The sequence below is a fragment of the Dreissena polymorpha genome, chromosome 4 (genome assembly GCF_020536995.1).
Source record: "Dreissena polymorpha isolate Duluth1 chromosome 4, UMN_Dpol_1.0, whole genome shotgun sequence".
NCBI lineage: Eukaryota > Metazoa > Mollusca > Bivalvia > Myida > Dreissenidae > Dreissena > Dreissena polymorpha.
The window spans coordinates 11,456,884-11,476,488 of NC_068358.1; the positions used below are offsets into that span (position 1 = coordinate 11,456,884).

The following is a 19,605-nucleotide window of genomic DNA, read 5'->3' on the forward strand; positions in this document are numbered from 1 at the left end:
AATGTTTTCTGAATTACGCTTCCTAACCAATAACATTCTTTGTAGGTGTGGTTATGCCACTTATCACCAAATATACAATTTGTTGTTTCATTACATTTATATACATGCTACATTTATTGCATTTCTTTTAGGGCGGGTTTTAGCACGTGCATTTTACTGCAATATTTTCTTTATTTATTCGGAACTATTTTCGAAACATTAAGCTCCGCCCATAAGTTATTGCAGAATAACCCACACTTTATTTCCTTCTTTGTCTATAGAAAACAAGTCGCGTGCCGTGTTAGAATTCGCAATATAAAATATTTCTATTTTCGGTGCGTGTAATGTGACGTCATTAAATGGGTCGAAGTAGTCCGGCTAGTATGGTAATACGGAATTTGAAACAGCGAGTAGCGTAATACGGGATTTTTTATTTCAACGATTGATACAACCTGTATTTTGTTAAAAGCATTAAACAGGTATATAATAAACTGGTATATCGGTTTACCGTTGAACATTCAAACGCCATATAATATATATAGTATATAATATTGCTGATTGGTTTCGCTCGATCGCAATTTGTATTAGTATTATTTATGTGACTATATCTTGCGTGTTCTGAGACTTTTAGTACTAATTCGGCAATTCAAATAATGAGAAAATTCATACGAGTCTTAATGCATGTGCGTAAAGTGTAATCCCAGAGAAGTATGTTCAGTCTGCACAGGCTAGTAGGGGAAAACACCAAATAAACTGGATTTCCGCAAAGAAGATAATCCCTTTAAACGAAAAATACCTTATACCGGTAAGCGGAAAGTGTCGTCAGTTATTAGCCTATGTGGACTGCTGGGGCTAATCTTGGACGCAACGTTACGCGCATGCATTAAACCCCGTTTTTCCAGAGCGAGAATCGAATGATACTGATGACATTACAGCGAGAGATGTCCCTGTTAAGCTACCAATATAGCAATTGTATTATTCATGGATAACGAGATAACAATCGTATATGTGACATGACAGGGAACATTCTATAAACTTCAAGTAGATTAAATACGTTTTTAAATAAGAGTTGTCACTATCGTTTTATTTATTTCAATCTATGCTGGTGTTTTCAAATATATACGATAATTTAAGTATCTAAGAATGACGTCACAAAGATATTTTGTTTGCCTCGGATTTCTACTGGGCGGCATTGCGCAATTCGCGGAATCTTTATTCATCAACGGGTGTCCAATGTTTGGATTTCGACCGAGCGGCTCTTTCTCGTTTGACCAGCATTTGCCCGGGCCGGATGCGGCCATTAACTGGGTCAGTGACCTAAAACTCCAGCCATTACCAAAGCCGTACGGCTGCGTTACCGATTCCTCCAGCATAATTTGTCTAAATAATGACGTATTCAGCGAGAATCAAGCATACGTAAGCCTTCATTCAACCAATGGCTCGCTACACTGGAAAGACAAGATTCTGCATTATCCGTCTTTACCCTTGCTGGACAATTTCGGTGACGTCACTGGATCCGATGGTAGCAAGCTGGTTCACTATGATCAGGATGGTACCCAATACCCTGTTATAAACCTTCAAGATTTACGTCCCAGTTTAATATGGCGTTGGTTGGAGACGATGTCCAATTCTTGCTTCTTGTTTCCGGAAATGGTAACATTGTTGCTATGGAGACCAATGGCGTCCACATGGGTCTGTTGACGCTGAACGCCATATTTGACGGCGCTAACGGCACGTTTGTTCCAGTTTCACAGCCTGTGGTGAACGACTTGAGATTTTACGTCCTTACGCGGTTTTTGCCCACAGAAGATAACCGGAAAGCTGAACGCGAGAATACGAAAGGGTCGTCGGTGTGATCTATGGACTTCGATGACAAGTTTTTGTATCGCGTTTATGCTATTGACATCCAACAACAGATAAGCGATCGCATAAAAGTCGCTTGGTATTACACCTTTGGTGGTTCCGAAACGCAAAGAACTAAATCCGAACGACAACCGGTTTTGGCGAATGGTCTACAATCTGTGATGTACGACAGATCAAACAAGCTTGTTTACGTGGCTGTTAATGAGCATGGGCCAAGTAGATCCTTCGCAGATACGCTGTATGGGCTAAATGATAAAGGTTGGGTGGAATTCAGGAGAAGCGTTGGCATAGCGTCCATGTCTAGATTTGTCACCGACCATTGCTATAAAACGCCATCAGAAGAAGTGGAGTGCTCGAAGCGAAACGATCCGATGCTAGGACCAGAGTCATTGCTGTTGATCGTCACACCGGAATCCACGATTCTAGGCGTAGACCATACCGGCACAACTCAGCGTACGTTTAATTTGAACGTCATTTTCAACAATGACGTCAATGTGACGTCATTGTTGAGTACAATTCGTAACAACGATACCGAAAACGACACTCTGATTTTTGCTGTCACTACGGGCACATTCGTTCCTTCTGCCTACACAATTATGCTTAGAAACTCCCCAGATGGCACTGTTTTCGAGTTTTCGAGTCAAACCAATCTCCGAACATCTTACATTGTTGCATTGGATACGGGTACGCCCGGTAACGGATCTGACGTCATACGCTGGAAGGTGCCCGTGCCCAACAATATGGTAGCACTGGGTCAGATAAGTGGCGTGCAATCAAGCGCGTCTAACGACAAGGGTCAACTTATCGTGTATGCCGAGGATACCGGCAAAGCGGCTGAAATCTTCTCCATCAGCTAAGACCAGTCTGATTTAGTTTGTAATTGAGTCGTCAACCTTGAGGATCCATATGATTTGCGTTCTGGAAAAACTTGGCTTAATGCATGCTCGAAAGGTGTCCTCCCAAACTTGGCTTAATGCATGCTCGAAAGGTGTCCTCCCAAATTAGCCTGGTTAGTCCGAAAAGCTTATCGGGGAATACAATTTCTAAACTGGAGTTTAGCTAAAAGGAGACTTCCTCACAACGAAATATAACATAAAAGCGGAAAGTCTCTACCCTGACTGCAGCGGCTGATTATAACTAGTAATTATGCACTCTATTACAGGAAATTACCCTTACTGTGAAAATGAAGATTTCACAGGAGAAAGCCGCAGAGTCACCATGATTCAAGAGACTGTCCGAATTCCCGACCAACCGGTAGTTGAAGCGGAACCGTTAAAAAACCTTGTATCAGAAGGACAAGTGGTGGCATTGTTCACTGATGATGAATTATGTAAATATTATTAAATGAAGGTAATACATCCGTTATCAAGTTCTACAACGGTAACCAAGGACCAGTGGAGCGGTTATACCACAGAACTCCGAAGTGTTTACTGGGTTATACTACGACAAAGTCGGAGAAAACAGATACTATTTGATAAGGAGTCCATACGCAATTGTTCCCACAGCATCAATTTTATACATTTGCGCACAGATTGACAGTAGCAAAGATACAATTAAAGTGCCAGAGTATCTACACACATCAATACTCGAATGTGTGAACATGTCAAAGGATGCTCGTTAAAAACTAACTGTGTGACTGTCATTTTCGTTGTCAAACGTCATGTGTTGAATTTACGCCGAGTTGTTAATTTTTTACGTCGTTTTTACGTCGTTTTCATGTTACAAAGTGTATTCGGACTTTTTGACGTTACGTCTTAAGTCGTAAATAAACTTTCTGTTCTGTTCTGTTCTGATATTGATATTTAAATCAAGTATTGATATTTAAATCAACAAATAACAATCTATTGCTTTCGCTTTTATCTGCGTTCATGAGTTCTCGGCAATTGCAATTATTTTCACGGTCATGTACATGTACAAGATGTAATAATATGCTAATATCGAGGAGGCACGCTGTCTAAAAGGTGTCATTAATCGCGTTGTTACTAATGATTTACGGGAAATGATCGATTGTTGCACACACAACTCTTAAAAGTACTCGATAATATATTTAGCTTCACTATAATCCAGATACATTTGAGCATTGCTCTGTGAAAAGAATGCATGTGCGTAAATTGTCGTCTCAGATTAGCCTGTGTAGTCCTCACAGGCTTATTAGGGACGACACTTTCCGCCGAAATTATAGTTTTGCTATGAAGAGACTTTCTTTAAAAGAAAAATATCATAAAGACCGAAAGTGCCGTCCCTGATAAGCCTGTGCGGACTGCACAGGCTAATCTGGGACGACACTTAACCACACATGGATTAAACCCCTCTTTCACAGAGCGAGGTCCATTCAGATTATCAAAACTTGTAGACATATTCGATTTCTAATTATGGCAATACGAAAATTACATGCAATTTATTGCTGTATATATATTTTCTCGATGTCCCCGTTGAATAAAATAATGTATCCCTTTGTTTTGACAGTGTCCCTGAGGCTTACGGTCATTACTGAAACATCAATGGCACCTGACAATAGCGTTCACTTTGATGATTTTATTGGAAAATGGCGGAAAACAAATTATATTGTGTAATTAAATCATATTTCCGAGTACGCACCGGACAAGGATTCAAAACAACGCAGGTGCAAAAATATACTGAAAACGAATCACATACAAGAAAAAAATATACAACAAAAACACCCTACATCCGAAGAGTCATACCACAAAAACACCCTATATCCGAAGAGTCGTAAGTACTATATGTGTTAATCGTTATAAAATGCGATTTTCGTAGCAAACATAACATCCACAAAGCGACATATAACCGATTAAATGGTTAAAGTCAAAATTTATTTTCTTATAGCAATCTAGACGGTTTTAAATTGGTTTATGTTGTCTGATTCGCTGAAACAACGTTACTCGAGATAAGATAAAATCTGAAATCAATGATATTGTTTGTGCACATTCCTTCAACAACATCCAACCATAACTGGACGATTGGAGAGAATCATACTTTCTAATATTAAATTCAACGTCATATTTTTAATTGAATCTGATAGGCATGCATAAATCCTCAAATATGGACAAATATGAGGTACAACTGTACCTATTAATAAATAAGATCAAACACGAGTGGCACTTTGTTCCAGTGGGTTTAAAGTGCCTTTTCACGTTTTGGTTAATGACACAATTAAAAAAAAATGATTTCAGATTCGAAATTTTCGTTGTAGTTATGATATGTGTGAGGACATAGTAATACTGAATATTTACCATGCTCTAAAAAATCCATTATATGCATCTTTTGACGAATTGAAAGCCTGAATATTATAAAGCGTTGCAACGCGAAACGATTGAATAATGTGGAGAGTTCTGTTGTTGTCGTCATGTTTTGTGATACTACAAGGATAGCTTATATAAAGTATAAAATACATCACTCAGTGTATGCGCACGGATGGCCGAGTGTTCTTAGCGATAGACTTTTACTCAAGGGGTTAGTGGTTCAAGCCCAGTTGATGTGCTTTCTAGATTAAATATTTACATTTATAATTATAATGGCTATAAATGCATGTAATAACAGACTTCAATACATGCCAAAATCTGTGAAAAGGTCCATTTATCCACGCACACATGTTATTATAACAGGCCTTGTTTGTGTATATATGTACTCTTGTATTGAAATGGTTATTTTAAAACTTGATCGATTCTGTAAAAATAATGAGAGTTCATTCTTTAATGCACACATAAAATTTGCGTTAGCCTGAATACAAGAACACTTGCACAATGCTATGCATGCATGTCACTTTGTTACGTTTGTCAGTTTGTAACAACCTATTTGGAATTATCTCGTTATATCAATAAACGATGCTTGTTGTTCAGCTACACAACTATTAAACTCGTTTTTTAGTAATTGTCATGTACTTTTGATGTGAACGAATTTCACACTTCATATATAGGCCATACAGTTAGACTCACATACCGGCTAGTGAACCCAATTTCAATAATGGTGATATACTGTCCAAGGCCAAAGCATGTGTGGAGTATCAAGCCATTGACCAAGACAAGTTATTGATCGAAAACGATGTTCACACTTAGTATGGCAGTGACCTTTACCCTTGACATAGTGAAAACGATTTCCATAGGGACCATCTACTGATTAACGCCAATGCAAATTGGAAGAATTCAGCCAATCGGTCCCTTCGTTCACAAGTCATTGATTGGAGACGATGTCCACACTAATTTTGACTTTGACCTTGACCTTTGACCTGGTGACCCCAAATGCACATTTGAAGTCTCAAGCCAATTGGTCAATGCGTTCGAAAATTATTGATCGGAAAGGAACTGGTCTACCGACTGACCGACAGACCGATCGACCGACCGACATCCAGCATAACAATAGAACCCCTCTTCTTCGAAGGGAGCGAAAATGATAAATGGGAAATATTCAATCTTGTAAAAAAACGAGCTTTAAAACCGTGAAATATAAAAAATAAAGAACAAAATGAAGTTTTGAAATACGCATTAATGAATAATAACAAAACATTACAATGTCACTTTTTATGTAGAATATCGACAAACTAAAACGTGAAACTATCCCGATTTAATGATTATTATGGAATGATATTGTTTTTTAATGAAATGCAACGTGCTAGACATTGTGAAGACATTGACAGTAATCTTGAGTTGACCGCTATTTGTATCACTTTTCTGACTAAGACATATACATGGTATTACATACCTATTAGACTCAAAAAAATTCTGCCAGTGTCATATATTTTCGCGATGCAAAATCATAGACCACTTGAGCTACATAGACATTTCGACCAATGCTATATCACACGTATAGTAAAGTCATTATTTTGTAGCGAATCGTTCTATATGTTCTTGCGTGATATGTTTTTAACCGCAAAATACGACTTTTCTCCCTAAATAGTTTTGCTTCCTGTTTTCTGTTTCCATGCCTTAATGGAACAAGCCAATTGCCACGTACTGGTTTACCAAAAATCACGATCCTTTTTCTAAACATAATTTTGGTCAATGTGACCCGTCTAAAATGTATGGCCTGAAACCCGATTTCTTTCTAATTTATTCATTTCGATCAATTCGATATCTCATTGTTATTATTATCCTGATTTATCATGAAAAAACTATTTTTATCAAAATATTATAGTAGGCATCTACATTTTCGTGGTATTCTGATGTTTTTTTCAATTGCCCCCTATCCCCCCCCCCCCGACGAGCAGTTTACATGCCAGAATTCGTGATCCTTTTTCCACATTCGCTTTCAGAAAGAAGTTTATCGTGTGATCATGCGCAAAATTTTGGTAAGTTGCGGAAGTTATCCATAACGAACGCGAATTCACAAAATGTAACGTAATTCCGATTTAACTTTTCCGTATTTTGAGATTGTTTTTACTCTTCGTCTTCTCGCAATTTTCCCTATTACATATATATGCTTATGGTTACATATATCTACGTATGGCTTAGGCCTCAAACCAATTAATATAATAATGTTGCATTATACCTCGAATGCTAATTAGGATTGGATTGTAAATGTAAGATTATAAGTTATTTTACTTGCAGAAAATAAGAAGGGGTAAGAAACCATGCTTTATAATATCAATATTGTACCACAATCATCCAGTTTGTTCAAACCCAACAAAAATGATATTTACAAACTGTCTGTTTTATTTATTTATTAAATTTTAAGTTTTTCTTGTGTTTCGATTTTTAGTTGCTGTTCTGCCAAGCGCTGGGCATCACACAAACCGTTCAATTGAGCAAAACTGACAGTTTAGGTATTCATAATAAACAAAGGAGTAATTCCTGAACTATCAAAGTTTCCAAGTTTTCAAGAAATAAAGTTACAACACATCGCGATCTGTTCATCGGTTCTCATAGTTTAACAGAATGGAATATATGTGACATTTTATAGAACTGTGTAGAGTCTATATCTGTCTGTCTGAATACAAACATCAGCTATAGTATTATAAAGATCAAATGTGCAAGCATTGTTTAAGTGTTAGAAACTTAAGAATAAGATTGCGATTAACATGTTGAAGAAATAAGAATTATACGTAGTCTGCATGTCCACCAGTGCATGCAAATACTTGTTTAGCTTGTAATAAAAACACTTAATATGTAAAAACACTCAGTTCCTAGACCACTGTGTTGTGATCATTTTTTAATAAACGCAGGGTAATTATAAACAGTAGCAACAAGCTAGTTTAGTTAATGCATAAAATGATTTCCAGTTGATTGTTAATTGGTTGTTATGTGTTGTTCCATGATACATGTTTTAAAGGTAATACCATTTTAAGTATAAGATACCGTTGTTTTACAAACCGAATACTGCGCTGCATTAAACTTGTTGTGTAATGGTTTATGATAAATAAACCATTGGTTTTAGTATTTTTAAAGATAGCATATTTTAGTTAGTACATGAACGTAAATATTCTTGTAGGTAAATAACAGTGTTTAAGTATTTGTTATTGCGTTACTATTTGTATACATGCAAAAAAAGTGATTGTAATGTTATTTTATGTCCAAACATTACCACATGTTCTACATATATTAACATCGTGTACATGCTTTTGCTAGCGGCTAAGCCTACACAGAAAATCAATGTCATTTAAATAAGCTCATATATGACTGATTCATCTATGTTTGTTTTTGTGTTATTAAAATGTATCATTACAAAAATATGGATGACATAACATTTAGTTTGTTTGCATTCAATCGTTATTATACAGCCACAAACTACGTGTATGCAGTTTAGACTGTAATTAATGAATTACAAACAAAAATGGCTGTTTTTTAGTGGCAACCTGTAGAATTTTAACTAGGCGACACCAGTTTGCAAAAGGAAATTAAAACCCTTTGAGATACTTGTATTTATGACATATTTCAATTGCAAAACAAGAACGCTGTCCTTCAGTTCCACATAATTATACATTGATATTCTATATTGATTTGACACATCACATTATTTTAATGTTAAATAAGTTAACGCTAGAATCAACAGCTTTGGCAAGATAAAGTCGAATTGAGGCATTTTATGAAACAATCTGTTTCCTAAGTAGGACAAGTAGTAAATGTCTTAAGGGTGATCTGACACTGCCACTTAAGGGATCAATACCGAGACCCCACAGTCGCTAAGCGGACACCATATCCACTACGCCGAAGGCACTGCACCAGCTTTGAATTCAAGAGGCTTAAAAAGCACACAGCTTCAAGATATTAGAACTTAAAGCACACAGCTTCAAGATATTAGATCTTAAAGCTTGGCAGATATAAAACACGTTTTCCATCAAGGGAAAAATTAGATTTAATTTGTAAGATGATTTACTTTTTTATTGAAAGTCTTGTAATATTTTTTAAACACTATATTTTCCATATATATTTAATACAATACATGTTAATCAAATATTTAAGCTTTTGCCGTAAATTTGGTAGTGCCTTTTATCATATTATTATATCGATATGATAACACATATTCAAGATATATAAAAGGGCAATACAAAAACTTTTCTAAAATCTTGACACAGGTTAACATAGTTGCTCTATATTTGTTATAAAACTTCTATTTCATAGTTTAAACTTTGATCAGATCGTGTTAATAACACGATAAAAAATCAAAAATTTACTAGCATTTTCACGGTTATTTCTGTGTATTAAATTGTTTTTTTAACTGAATATTGCTTAAATTATTGATTTATATATGTATGCAATTGAAAACTTGAAAATGTATTGTATGGTACTTTAACTTTCCCAATGAGTTTAAAGCCTTATGCATTTCGAAATACAGTGTATTTGGTGTAATAATGTGGATACAGTTTCCCTGACAGTTGACTGAAATATCATCACACACCTTTCAAGTGCTTACGAAAGGTATGTTTTTTGCTACGTTTGGTTATGGGAAAAGCGAACTTTCGGCTCATTTAGCAAGTCTCATAGAGAAATATTGAAACACGTGGAGAAACTTATGTCATTGCGAGCACTCACGTTTTATAAGGTAATACATTTAAAACCAGTAAAACGATTATTTTGGTCAAAAGCAATAAAGTTCACAAGAGCAGTGCAAGAACATCGATTAAATAGAGTTGTACGCACTTGTATTGTTTTACAATCGGAATTTAGAATTCATGTAACTATGGCATGTACACTACCTGGATATCCCCATCAGTCTGAGATGTGTTCATATAATACATGCACATTCTTTATCTCTGTACCACCCACGACAATATAGTCGGTATAGACTTAAACTGGTTCGGTTCGAATTTCGTTAAATAAAAATAATGTTTCATTATAGCATAGTAAATTCACTTAATATCATTTTCTTCGTGTATAGCCGTGTCTAGGCTTAAGATCGCAAAATACAATGTCGACAATAATATCGTTTATGCTCGGTTAAAAAAACACAATCCGTTTCCGTAAGCAACAACGTAAGTTACAAATTACTGTAATAAGAAGTCTTTAGTAGGACTATGTGTTTAGTAATACATTTTTCGAACTCACGTTGTATAATATGACTTTATATTGAGCTTGTGATGTTCAATAAATAAACAGCCATTTACCGACAAATTAATTGTGTATAAATTAAAGTTCTGAATTATGTTTTGTGCATGGAATTGGGACATTTGCATCGTATATTATGCACAACTTTTTGATGATGTCTTTGATAAAACAACGTAACAGTAATAATCAAAGTACTGGCAGTACTGGTGTGACGATGCTTTTGAAGAGGATGGATATAAAACATCAATTTAAGTTTATCTATATCACCACAATTGTGTATGTTGATACGAACGTTTGGGTACGATAAAAAATTTGGGTACGAAAAAAAATTTGGTACGAAAAAAATTTGCGTACAAAACATTTTTGGTACGAAAAAAAGTTTAGGGGTACGGGGAAGTAGTACCCGTGGGTAACTTGACCAATTGAGCGAAACTGGGAGGCGGGTCACATTCTTGTTCATTAAGTATGGCAATACATTCATGATGATTCTCGAAAGTAGGTATGAGCACATAGCCGGACCATGTGAGCTCAATCGTATGAGCACTTGACTATCCGAGTTCGCCCACGAACATATGGATAAGTTAACTAATAGCGAAATGACCTTATACATTTATATGCTGAAATCTAACAATGGAACGAAATATCAAACATGGTATGTACACTTAGGTGGTTTTGTAATTTCTGTTAGAATATCGTACTCAATATGTAAATTTTAAATGATTGTGCCCGCACTTGAGTTTGTTGCCTTGTTTGAGTCTATACGCCTAGGTTGCACCCAGTGTGTGTATTTGTGTTTTTCCAAGGTTGAGGCTGCATAATGTTGGGACCCGGAGTTTGCCCGGCATCCCTACCTAATAAGATTAGATTGACGACAGTTGGGACGAATTTTGAATGATAGCTGCTATTTCCAGCTATTTGTTTTGTACTGAAATACTTTTTTATTTTTTATATGGTCAAATGCTGCGGGGGGGGGGATGAGATTTTCCGGATAAAACAACTGTCAGAAATGGTGACCACAAAACATACAAAATATAACATTGCGCCGGGAGCGGGAATCGAACCGGTGTCGTAAAGGTGAAAAAGCGAACGTCCTTACCACTACGCTAGCGGGACGGACAATTACGTCAAGAGGGGTGTATTTGAGATTTATTTACAGGTCGTCCAGCGTCTTCTCGAATACAGATGTATCGACCTGCCCCTGTGACTCTTCAGGGGAGAAAATAAGGTTAAATTATACATCATAGCACGATGGCCAATGAGACCTTAATGTGACTAGATGCTTTTTTTTATGGATTATATAGTGGTTTGCCTTCATATTGCTAGTGGTTACACAGACGGTAATTATATGTATTAGTGCATTTTGTTCAGGAGGGAATAGATCTGGGATGTTAATGCTGACCATCCCTCTTATTCGATCTGACCCTCATAGTGACAAGGGTAATACGCGCAGGTTAGCAGTACAAGGGTTACAATTCAACGTCAAACGTAACAAGGCACAGGCATGCAAGGAAAAAACTTACACTACACTACAAGAAAACATCACCTACGCTACAGTAGGGGAAACAACAACAACAAATACCGTCACCATTCTCTTTTTATTTTTATTTTTGTCATGTTGGGTATGTCATGTCAACGGAGCCAGAGTGCACGGATGTCATGTCAACGGAGCCAGAGTGCACGGGCGAGAGATATCTCTTCAGGCGCGCCCTCGGGCCCAGCCGACACGCTCTACTCAACATGTTTAAGTCTTGTACATATGGGAAAAAATGCTTACTATTCACATTTATTTACAACATTATTTACACCTATAGGGGTTGCACTGTGGGTAAATTTGCCCACGTGCGCACTTACTGCGTCTTCCGATCCTGCGTGGAAGTATGTTGTCTGTGTGCTTTTCCCCTACCTTCGTCGTTGTTGCTGATTACAGCTTAAGAGAAGGAAAACGAGGGTCTCGCGGAACCCTGGGTTTTGTTACCTAGTGCGCTATTTGGTTGTAAAAGAAGGATTAGAGCTTATCCATAGTGGTCGAAAGGGGCCAAGTGACATATGTATTGGGGGGGGGGGACGTACCCTTCCGTCGTTTTAGTATTATTAGTCTTTATCTATTTATTTATTGGTGTAATTTTCCTATATATCTTAAAGCGCAGACGAGGAAACCGCGAACGTTCGTTATAGACAGCTCCCTCATATTTGCCTTGTTTATAGTATTGTTTATTTATGTATTGACGTCAACAAGGTGTTATTGGACACTGCATTATAATGTACTACCAATCCAAAGTACATTTGGACCCCAAATACAAATATAGGTTCTCGGCGTGCACATTACATGCAGTGTTTCTATATCTATTTATTTGTTGATGAAATTTTCCTCTTGTCATAAGTACATAAGATAGTCATTATTAATTGGAATCTTTAAAATTACATATATCATGGATTGTTTTACGGTACAGTTTTAGAACCAAATTAATTAATAATAGTATATAAGTTCGAGCCGGGCCCAGACGAGTGGCCATATGGACAACACCGGAGTGACCATCGTCCGAGACCCGCCCGTCATTAGTACATAAAGTTGCCATTATTGATCTGAGTTTTTATTTATTTATTTATTTATTTTAATTTTCTTATAGGGCCGGGATAATATGGTTTGGTTCAGTTCGGGCCCAGACGAGTGGCCATATGGTGCACACCATCGTCCGAGTCCCGCCCGTCATTAGTACATAAGATTGCTATAATTAATTTGAATAAATGAAGCAGTATATAACTGACGGTATGTGTTGTTATTTCTATCTACCGCTAATAGTCCAACGGAATATTATATTTTATCTAAGTAGCCCGTGTCGCGCAAAAATTTAAACACGTGCAGTCGCACAACAGGAGCGATTTCGCTTGGAGGCATCAACAGTGAGTCGCGATTAATGATAAGTGGGTTTTTGTAGGCCGCTATTACCCCTGCACTTAGTTCTAGTCTCTGTTCAGCGTGTTTAGGGCATATAAAGAAAAGGTGTTCAAACGTGTTATGAATGTTGCACTGGGGGCAGAGGACAGTGTTGGAATAGTCGCCGTGCAATCTAGTCACCCTTAGGCGCATGCGCGAGTAAGCCCTGTCCTCCCTTTTAATGGGACTATAGATGTTAATCTTATGGCTAGGGTTGGTTAATAGCGGTAAATTATGATCGGCGCAGTTCATTGACCATTTGTGATCCTGTTCATTATACCCTTTTTGGTTAATGATTGCAATTAGTTCGCGCGCTAGGCTTTAAATCAGAGGGTAGACCTTCATGGGAACCTATTCTGGCAAGTTGGTCAGCGTGTTCGTTACCCGGTGTGCCTACGTGACTCGGGATCCATCCGAATAGGAGAGTGATATTGTTGTTTGCTAGTTTTGTGATTCCCTTTAATGTTGCACATATCAGGTCGGGACGCGTTTTCGATGATCCTGCATTTAGTGCTTGTAAGGCGCTGAGAGAATCGGTTAATATCGCGTATCATATCAGTGCAGCGATTACAATTTGCAGGTTCGAAATCGTTCGCATTCTTTAGTTTTGTGATCACGTAAAAAGTTAATTTTACATGTTTTTATTCGCAATTTATTTACTAAATCGAGAACAAATATCAAACAGAATAGAGAAAATATATAGTTGTTTCATTGGTCCATAAAAATAAAATGGATGTAAAATTACTAATTTGAAATTAACGTTCTGATACACTTATTGAATCTGTTTCCCCAGAATATGCTGTTCTATTAATATTTACCTTTATCAATACGAACGACAACTCTGCTAGGAGAATGTTATCAATGAAAATCAACGAGCAATCTTCTACGCAGTGGCGAATGCCAAGGGAAGTAACTGAAAAATCGAGTTATCTCAATCGGACTGGCTCGGTCTTTTACATAGGACGCCATTGTGAAGAATTTTTTTACTGGTTATCAAACCTTGGACGCTGCTGTTCTAGCATCGTCAAAAAGTCAGAGTTATTACTAATCCTGCAACCAAAGTATACTATTATTATATTATGTTTACTATTTAAACACTTTTGTTTGCTTTAGAACCACTTCATTTGTTACATTTTTCCACGGTAGTATTTTGTTGTAACATCAAAGCTTAGTCACTCAACTGCAAATTTATAAACATGATATCTGGATGTGTTGCAACAAAATATATGTTCATGAGATTCACAAGACCGCGACACTGATTTTTTTATTGATTTGCGGAGTGTGCTATGTATCATCCTGTATAGGCCAGGATAGGTCACGCAATTAGAGTTGAGGGATGAAAATACAAATATTGTTCCAATAATGTTTTAAGATAAGCTTTCTTAAATCTATAGCATGTAAGAGCCAAAGAAACGGTTGAAAAAAAATCCTTGCTTCAACCAAACGGCTAATAGGAAACTGTATAAAAACATGTTGTTGTCATGGCATTCAAGATGGGGCTTGACTTGAATTTAAAAAAAAAAACTGTTTTTATTACGTTCTCATTTGAATACTTCATATTTTTTATTAATTTTTATTCAGAATTTTACTATTTTTATTGCATTGGTTGTGAGGTCAGCACCTAAAAGTAGTCATATACATCCTTGACTGATTGATGTCCTTCAGAATCTTTCCTTTAGCGAACTCATCAAATTTGTGTTTATTTTTATTCAGTAAAACTGTCCAAGAAAGATACAACGGATTTCTGTCGTACAATGTAACATATCTAACAAACTGAACGGTTGTAGATTCCCAACTCGCAAGCCTAGTCAACAAACCCGTTCAGTATATAGAGCATTACTCTACGTCAAGCGTTAGAGTGTTTAAATGCTCTCCTGCCAATACTTCAAATTTTTGTGCATTAAATTTGGAAGTTTGACCATCATTTGTTGAATCTTCAGATATGATAATTATCTGCTAAGTCGTTCACATTTATACTATTTAACATAATGGTCACTGCCATCTTAGAAATAGGTAAATATATGTATAGCTAATATACAGCGGCATTGACCGGCTTTGGAATATGTCCAGAATGGTTATATGAAAGTAATTTATTCCTTATTCTGTTATAAAGTGAAGCAATATTAAGATCTGTGTAGCATTGATTATGTGAATTATAACATGGATTGCCACTATGGGCCTTATATAACTTCCTATCATGATGCAAAGTATGTTTTCGGGGAAAAATCAGGTAGTAGCAAATGATCACAAATTACACTCATGTTGTCTTTTATTTCTGACCGAATACCTTTTCATTAAAGCTAGTTGGTGCAATTGTCACTTAAGAGTATTATACACCATATGATGTTTGACGGAGTTTCGAGAGTTAAAGATACTAATATATTCAAAATTGATCAAAATTGGACTTTCGTATGCATTGGTTTTGTAAAAACTTGGTTGTTTTTCATTTTTCGTCTACTTGTTTATATTTTATGACCACGCTGAAATAATACTTGTTGATTATTAAATATAAATATACAAAGCAAGAACGCAAAATCTCGCATAACGCTTTTCCCTAAAAAGAAAAGAAGAATTTGAAGACGAAATTTGGGAATACGGCTTGTTACTGCTGCTCATTTTTCACATCCAACTGCGAGATTTGAAACTCGCATCGACACCAGAAGCGACCAATTGGCGTCGAAAGAGATAGAATGACATTTAATATTAAGTACAACACAATGCAATTTATTTCGTTAATTATCAAACATACTGATATCAATTCGAATTACAAATATGTGTGTATGACTATCACATAAACATGCAAAAATATCAAACGAGTTACGGTTATTTATGAAAAGATCCCTTAAATAAATCCGAGGGCAATTAATTGAGAGACACAAACAGCGCCTTTGAACCGCGCTTTTTAGTTAATGCGGTGTAACCTAGTAGGAGAGCATTTTTGTGTTTAGTAGTATCTGACTAAAAGTTAATTTTTGAACATATTGCTTGTCATATTTTGTTTAAGCGATATCAATATATTATATATATATATATAATTGTGATAACCATTGAAATGATTGTGGATCAGTTGTAAAATGATGTCAATTCTACCTCCAGATATTCCACAGCTTTTCTCAGATTTTAGAAATAAGTGTATTCAAGATGGATGCACCAAGAGAAAATGAGCGAAAAAGGTTTAATTACACATGAAGCAATTAGGCATTTCACTTATAAACATATTAAAACAATGGCACATAAATATTAACTACTAAAAACACAATTAGACGCATACAAAAACATATGTGAAAGCAGTATGCTCAGTGAATTAAACCTGCAGTGACATGTGTAGACTAATATGCATGTATTCAAATATTTCCAGAAATTTTGGTCGAATGATCCAGGTTTGTTTATGACTTCGAAAAAAGTTCCGCGAATTATGCGGATAATGATTGTTACGTTCAAATCTTTTTATTATCGTCTTTGTAGGATTTAATCGTTCGTGTGTAGTTTTCCGAACATTTCGTTTTAATAAAACGGATGTATAATAGTATATTTATAGTTAATGAAGACGGAAATTCCTTGAGCGTACGTAGACGAGTAAGATTACTCTGTAAATCGTAATAATGTAACACATGTAAACCTTAGTGGGTTGGGTAATATTTATTTACTATTTGATATTTAACCTATGTTTCGAATGCTGTCTGCAGTTAAGTTATAGTATTGTATGAGACTCTAATGATTACAGACTTGAAAATTTACCTGGATTACCAGCTACGCGATTGTTGGAGTTTAAATCCAGATTCTTGTAAATTTATTGTACACATGTTCACTTAGTGTTATTTAACCCTAGGTGGCGTTGTAGCTGAGAATGACGTCACTATTACGTAAACAATCTGCTGTAAACTGTTTTTATACTGCATCAATTTTTATTGTTTTAAAATACTATTTGCATTTAAAATAGCATATATGCAGGTAATTTATGTAGTAGTATATACTGTGAAATCATTTATTTTCGCCTGCACGAAATTTCGTCATTTTATAAAAATGACGTTTTCGTCAGCACTTAAATTTGCCAATTCCTGACTTTGAAAAAAAATGCTTCAGTCAATATCCGATTTGTTTGTCCGAAATATATCGCGGTTGCGAAAAATCGTAGTGGGGAAAGAGGGAGGACACTTGAGAGTCACTTGCAGGAGGTGGGGCCTGTTTGTGACATGTCAATATACTAGTCTTTTGTTATCAGGTCATCAGTAATTTGCCCCCATTAGTGTATCATTATTATGATTTGCGGATTAGTGGGACCGAATAACCGTTAACGAGTGTTTGAAACCCGGGTTTGAAACAGTGAAGCCAATTGCCTATTGGTCCGATTAATTTATTATCATGGCCAAACTAATAACAATCTTACCTTCATCGGTGCAAATTAGAGAAGGTGCTAAGATTATTGGTAAAAATTAGTGTTAGCAAACAGTTTGGTCAGTTTTCAATAAGTTTCAAGAGTTTTGCATCGTAAATATTTGATCACTTTAAGTACAATAATTTTCGGAAGTATAAAATTCACAGTGCATTATGGGACAGTGGTTTCATAGGGCAAAGTTTACATTTAATTGTTACAACCAATGGACGAGTGAGTTTAAATTAGATTTAATGCAATAGGATACAAAGCAATGTTTTATTGCGTCATACCCAAGTCATTCGAAACACGTGCTTTCCGGGGATTTTTGGAAATCGCGCAAAAATATAAGTGAATTTTTGAAAACAATTTCCCTACGTTTGGATGGAACTAATCGTCATGATTGCTTATTTCTCTTTACCTGTTACGTTTTCAATTGCTACAAGTAACAATTATTTGAAACATGTATCGTAAAACTTGTAAAAGATGTCAATGATTAAAAAGATCTATAGCCCATAAAACGAAGCACAAGCAATTTTTATACCTGTATTGTAGATAAACGCAAACAACCAAACACAAATCAAAATGCTCTGTATTTATTTGTAATCAATGCGGAGAATGAAAACGTTAAGTATATACATCACCATCTTTTAATTTTGTTTATTGTCATTGATCCGGATCTAATTCAGTGAGTGGAGGATGTATAGTCTTCTGCAACAACACTGAAAAACACAATACACACAATGGGTAATAAAGTTGCATCAACACTGAAAAACACAATACACACAATGGGTAATACAGTAGTTAACAATTAGCGCTTATCATTACAATTCTACTTAACGAAGTCAACTCAGTCGATACAGCTGTACTGCTTTCGCGTTTTAGAGCAATGTCACATGTCAGTTAAGTACACTGTGTAATCTACACCCTTTTGTGTCAAAACCGGATTTATTGATTACTTAACAGACGGAGTATGTATGCGTAGATTACGTTGGATTTTAGTGCCTCATGCCTTTGGTAATTCAGTCTTAATTTGTTCAAATATGGGACATAATTGATCGTTAGGATCTTGAATTCGTCAATCGTTCGACTGACGAAATATACGAAAATTAATGCCTGACGACATATAATGGTTTCACAGTATTATATTGTTGATACATATTGAAATGTTATATTTTTCATTGAACAATCCAAAGTTATTGGTGATTCTGTCAGTCTTCTGCTGTTCACGTTATGACATTCTAATACTTAGCAGAATTCTGCGGTAACATAATTTCTGAGAGTATAAAAGGCCGTGAGTTCTGAGTTTGAATCACTCTAACCAGAACGGTTGGGTCGGTAGGTGATAACGCAAGAATATGAGAATAAAAGAAAGACAAAGGCTTTGAAAGTTGATGGTTTGTAATTGACAACCTCATAAGAAAAAGAAATATAAACATACACATATAACAGAAAAACTTGCAGGATTTTAACAGAAAACTTGCGGAATTTTAACAGAAAACTCACAGAATTTTTAAAGAAAACTTGCAGTATTTTAACATAATTATTAACTTATAACTCTTACTTTTCTCATGTATTGTTATCATTGACATAAATGTATTATGTTCATAAATGTGTGATATGATGAAAATAATAAATGATACGTTTGACAAAATTTATAAAAAGTGTTTATTTTTCACTTCTTAACTAAAAGAAATTTATCTTGACACGATTCGCTACCGCTTCCGAAGATATTTACTTTCACAAAAGTCAGAGTCGTGACATATTTTGGTGGCAGCGAAAACTCCATACTACCAATTTTGTATCATTTCTGCAAAATTGAAATGTTCAGATTTAATGGATTTGCATTAGAATAAATGGATAAATTATATTTAGACTTATTTATTTTTTTAAAAACCGTTCTCAATTTTTTTTAACTATGGACAGAGATATGGTGTTAACACGACATAGAGCTCGTGAAG

At 35.7% G+C, this 19,605-nt stretch overlaps 2 protein-coding genes across 2 annotated transcripts in view; both read left to right on the forward strand.

Annotated features, from left to right (window-relative positions):
- Positions 1-19,605, forward strand: part of LOC127879036 (uncharacterized) — a 465,202-nt gene that overhangs the window by 181,220 nt on the left and 264,377 nt on the right. The window lies entirely within an intron of this gene.
- Positions 1,004-19,605, forward strand: part of LOC127879042 (uncharacterized) — a 484,339-nt gene continuing 465,737 nt past the window's right edge. The window contains exon 1 of the mRNA XM_052425634.1: positions 1,004-2,830. Within this exon, the coding sequence (XP_052281594.1) occupies positions 1,839-2,699 (861 nt within the window). The 5' untranslated portion in view covers positions 1,004-1,838 and the 3' untranslated portion in view covers positions 2,700-2,830. The remainder of the gene's footprint in view (positions 2,831-19,605) is intronic.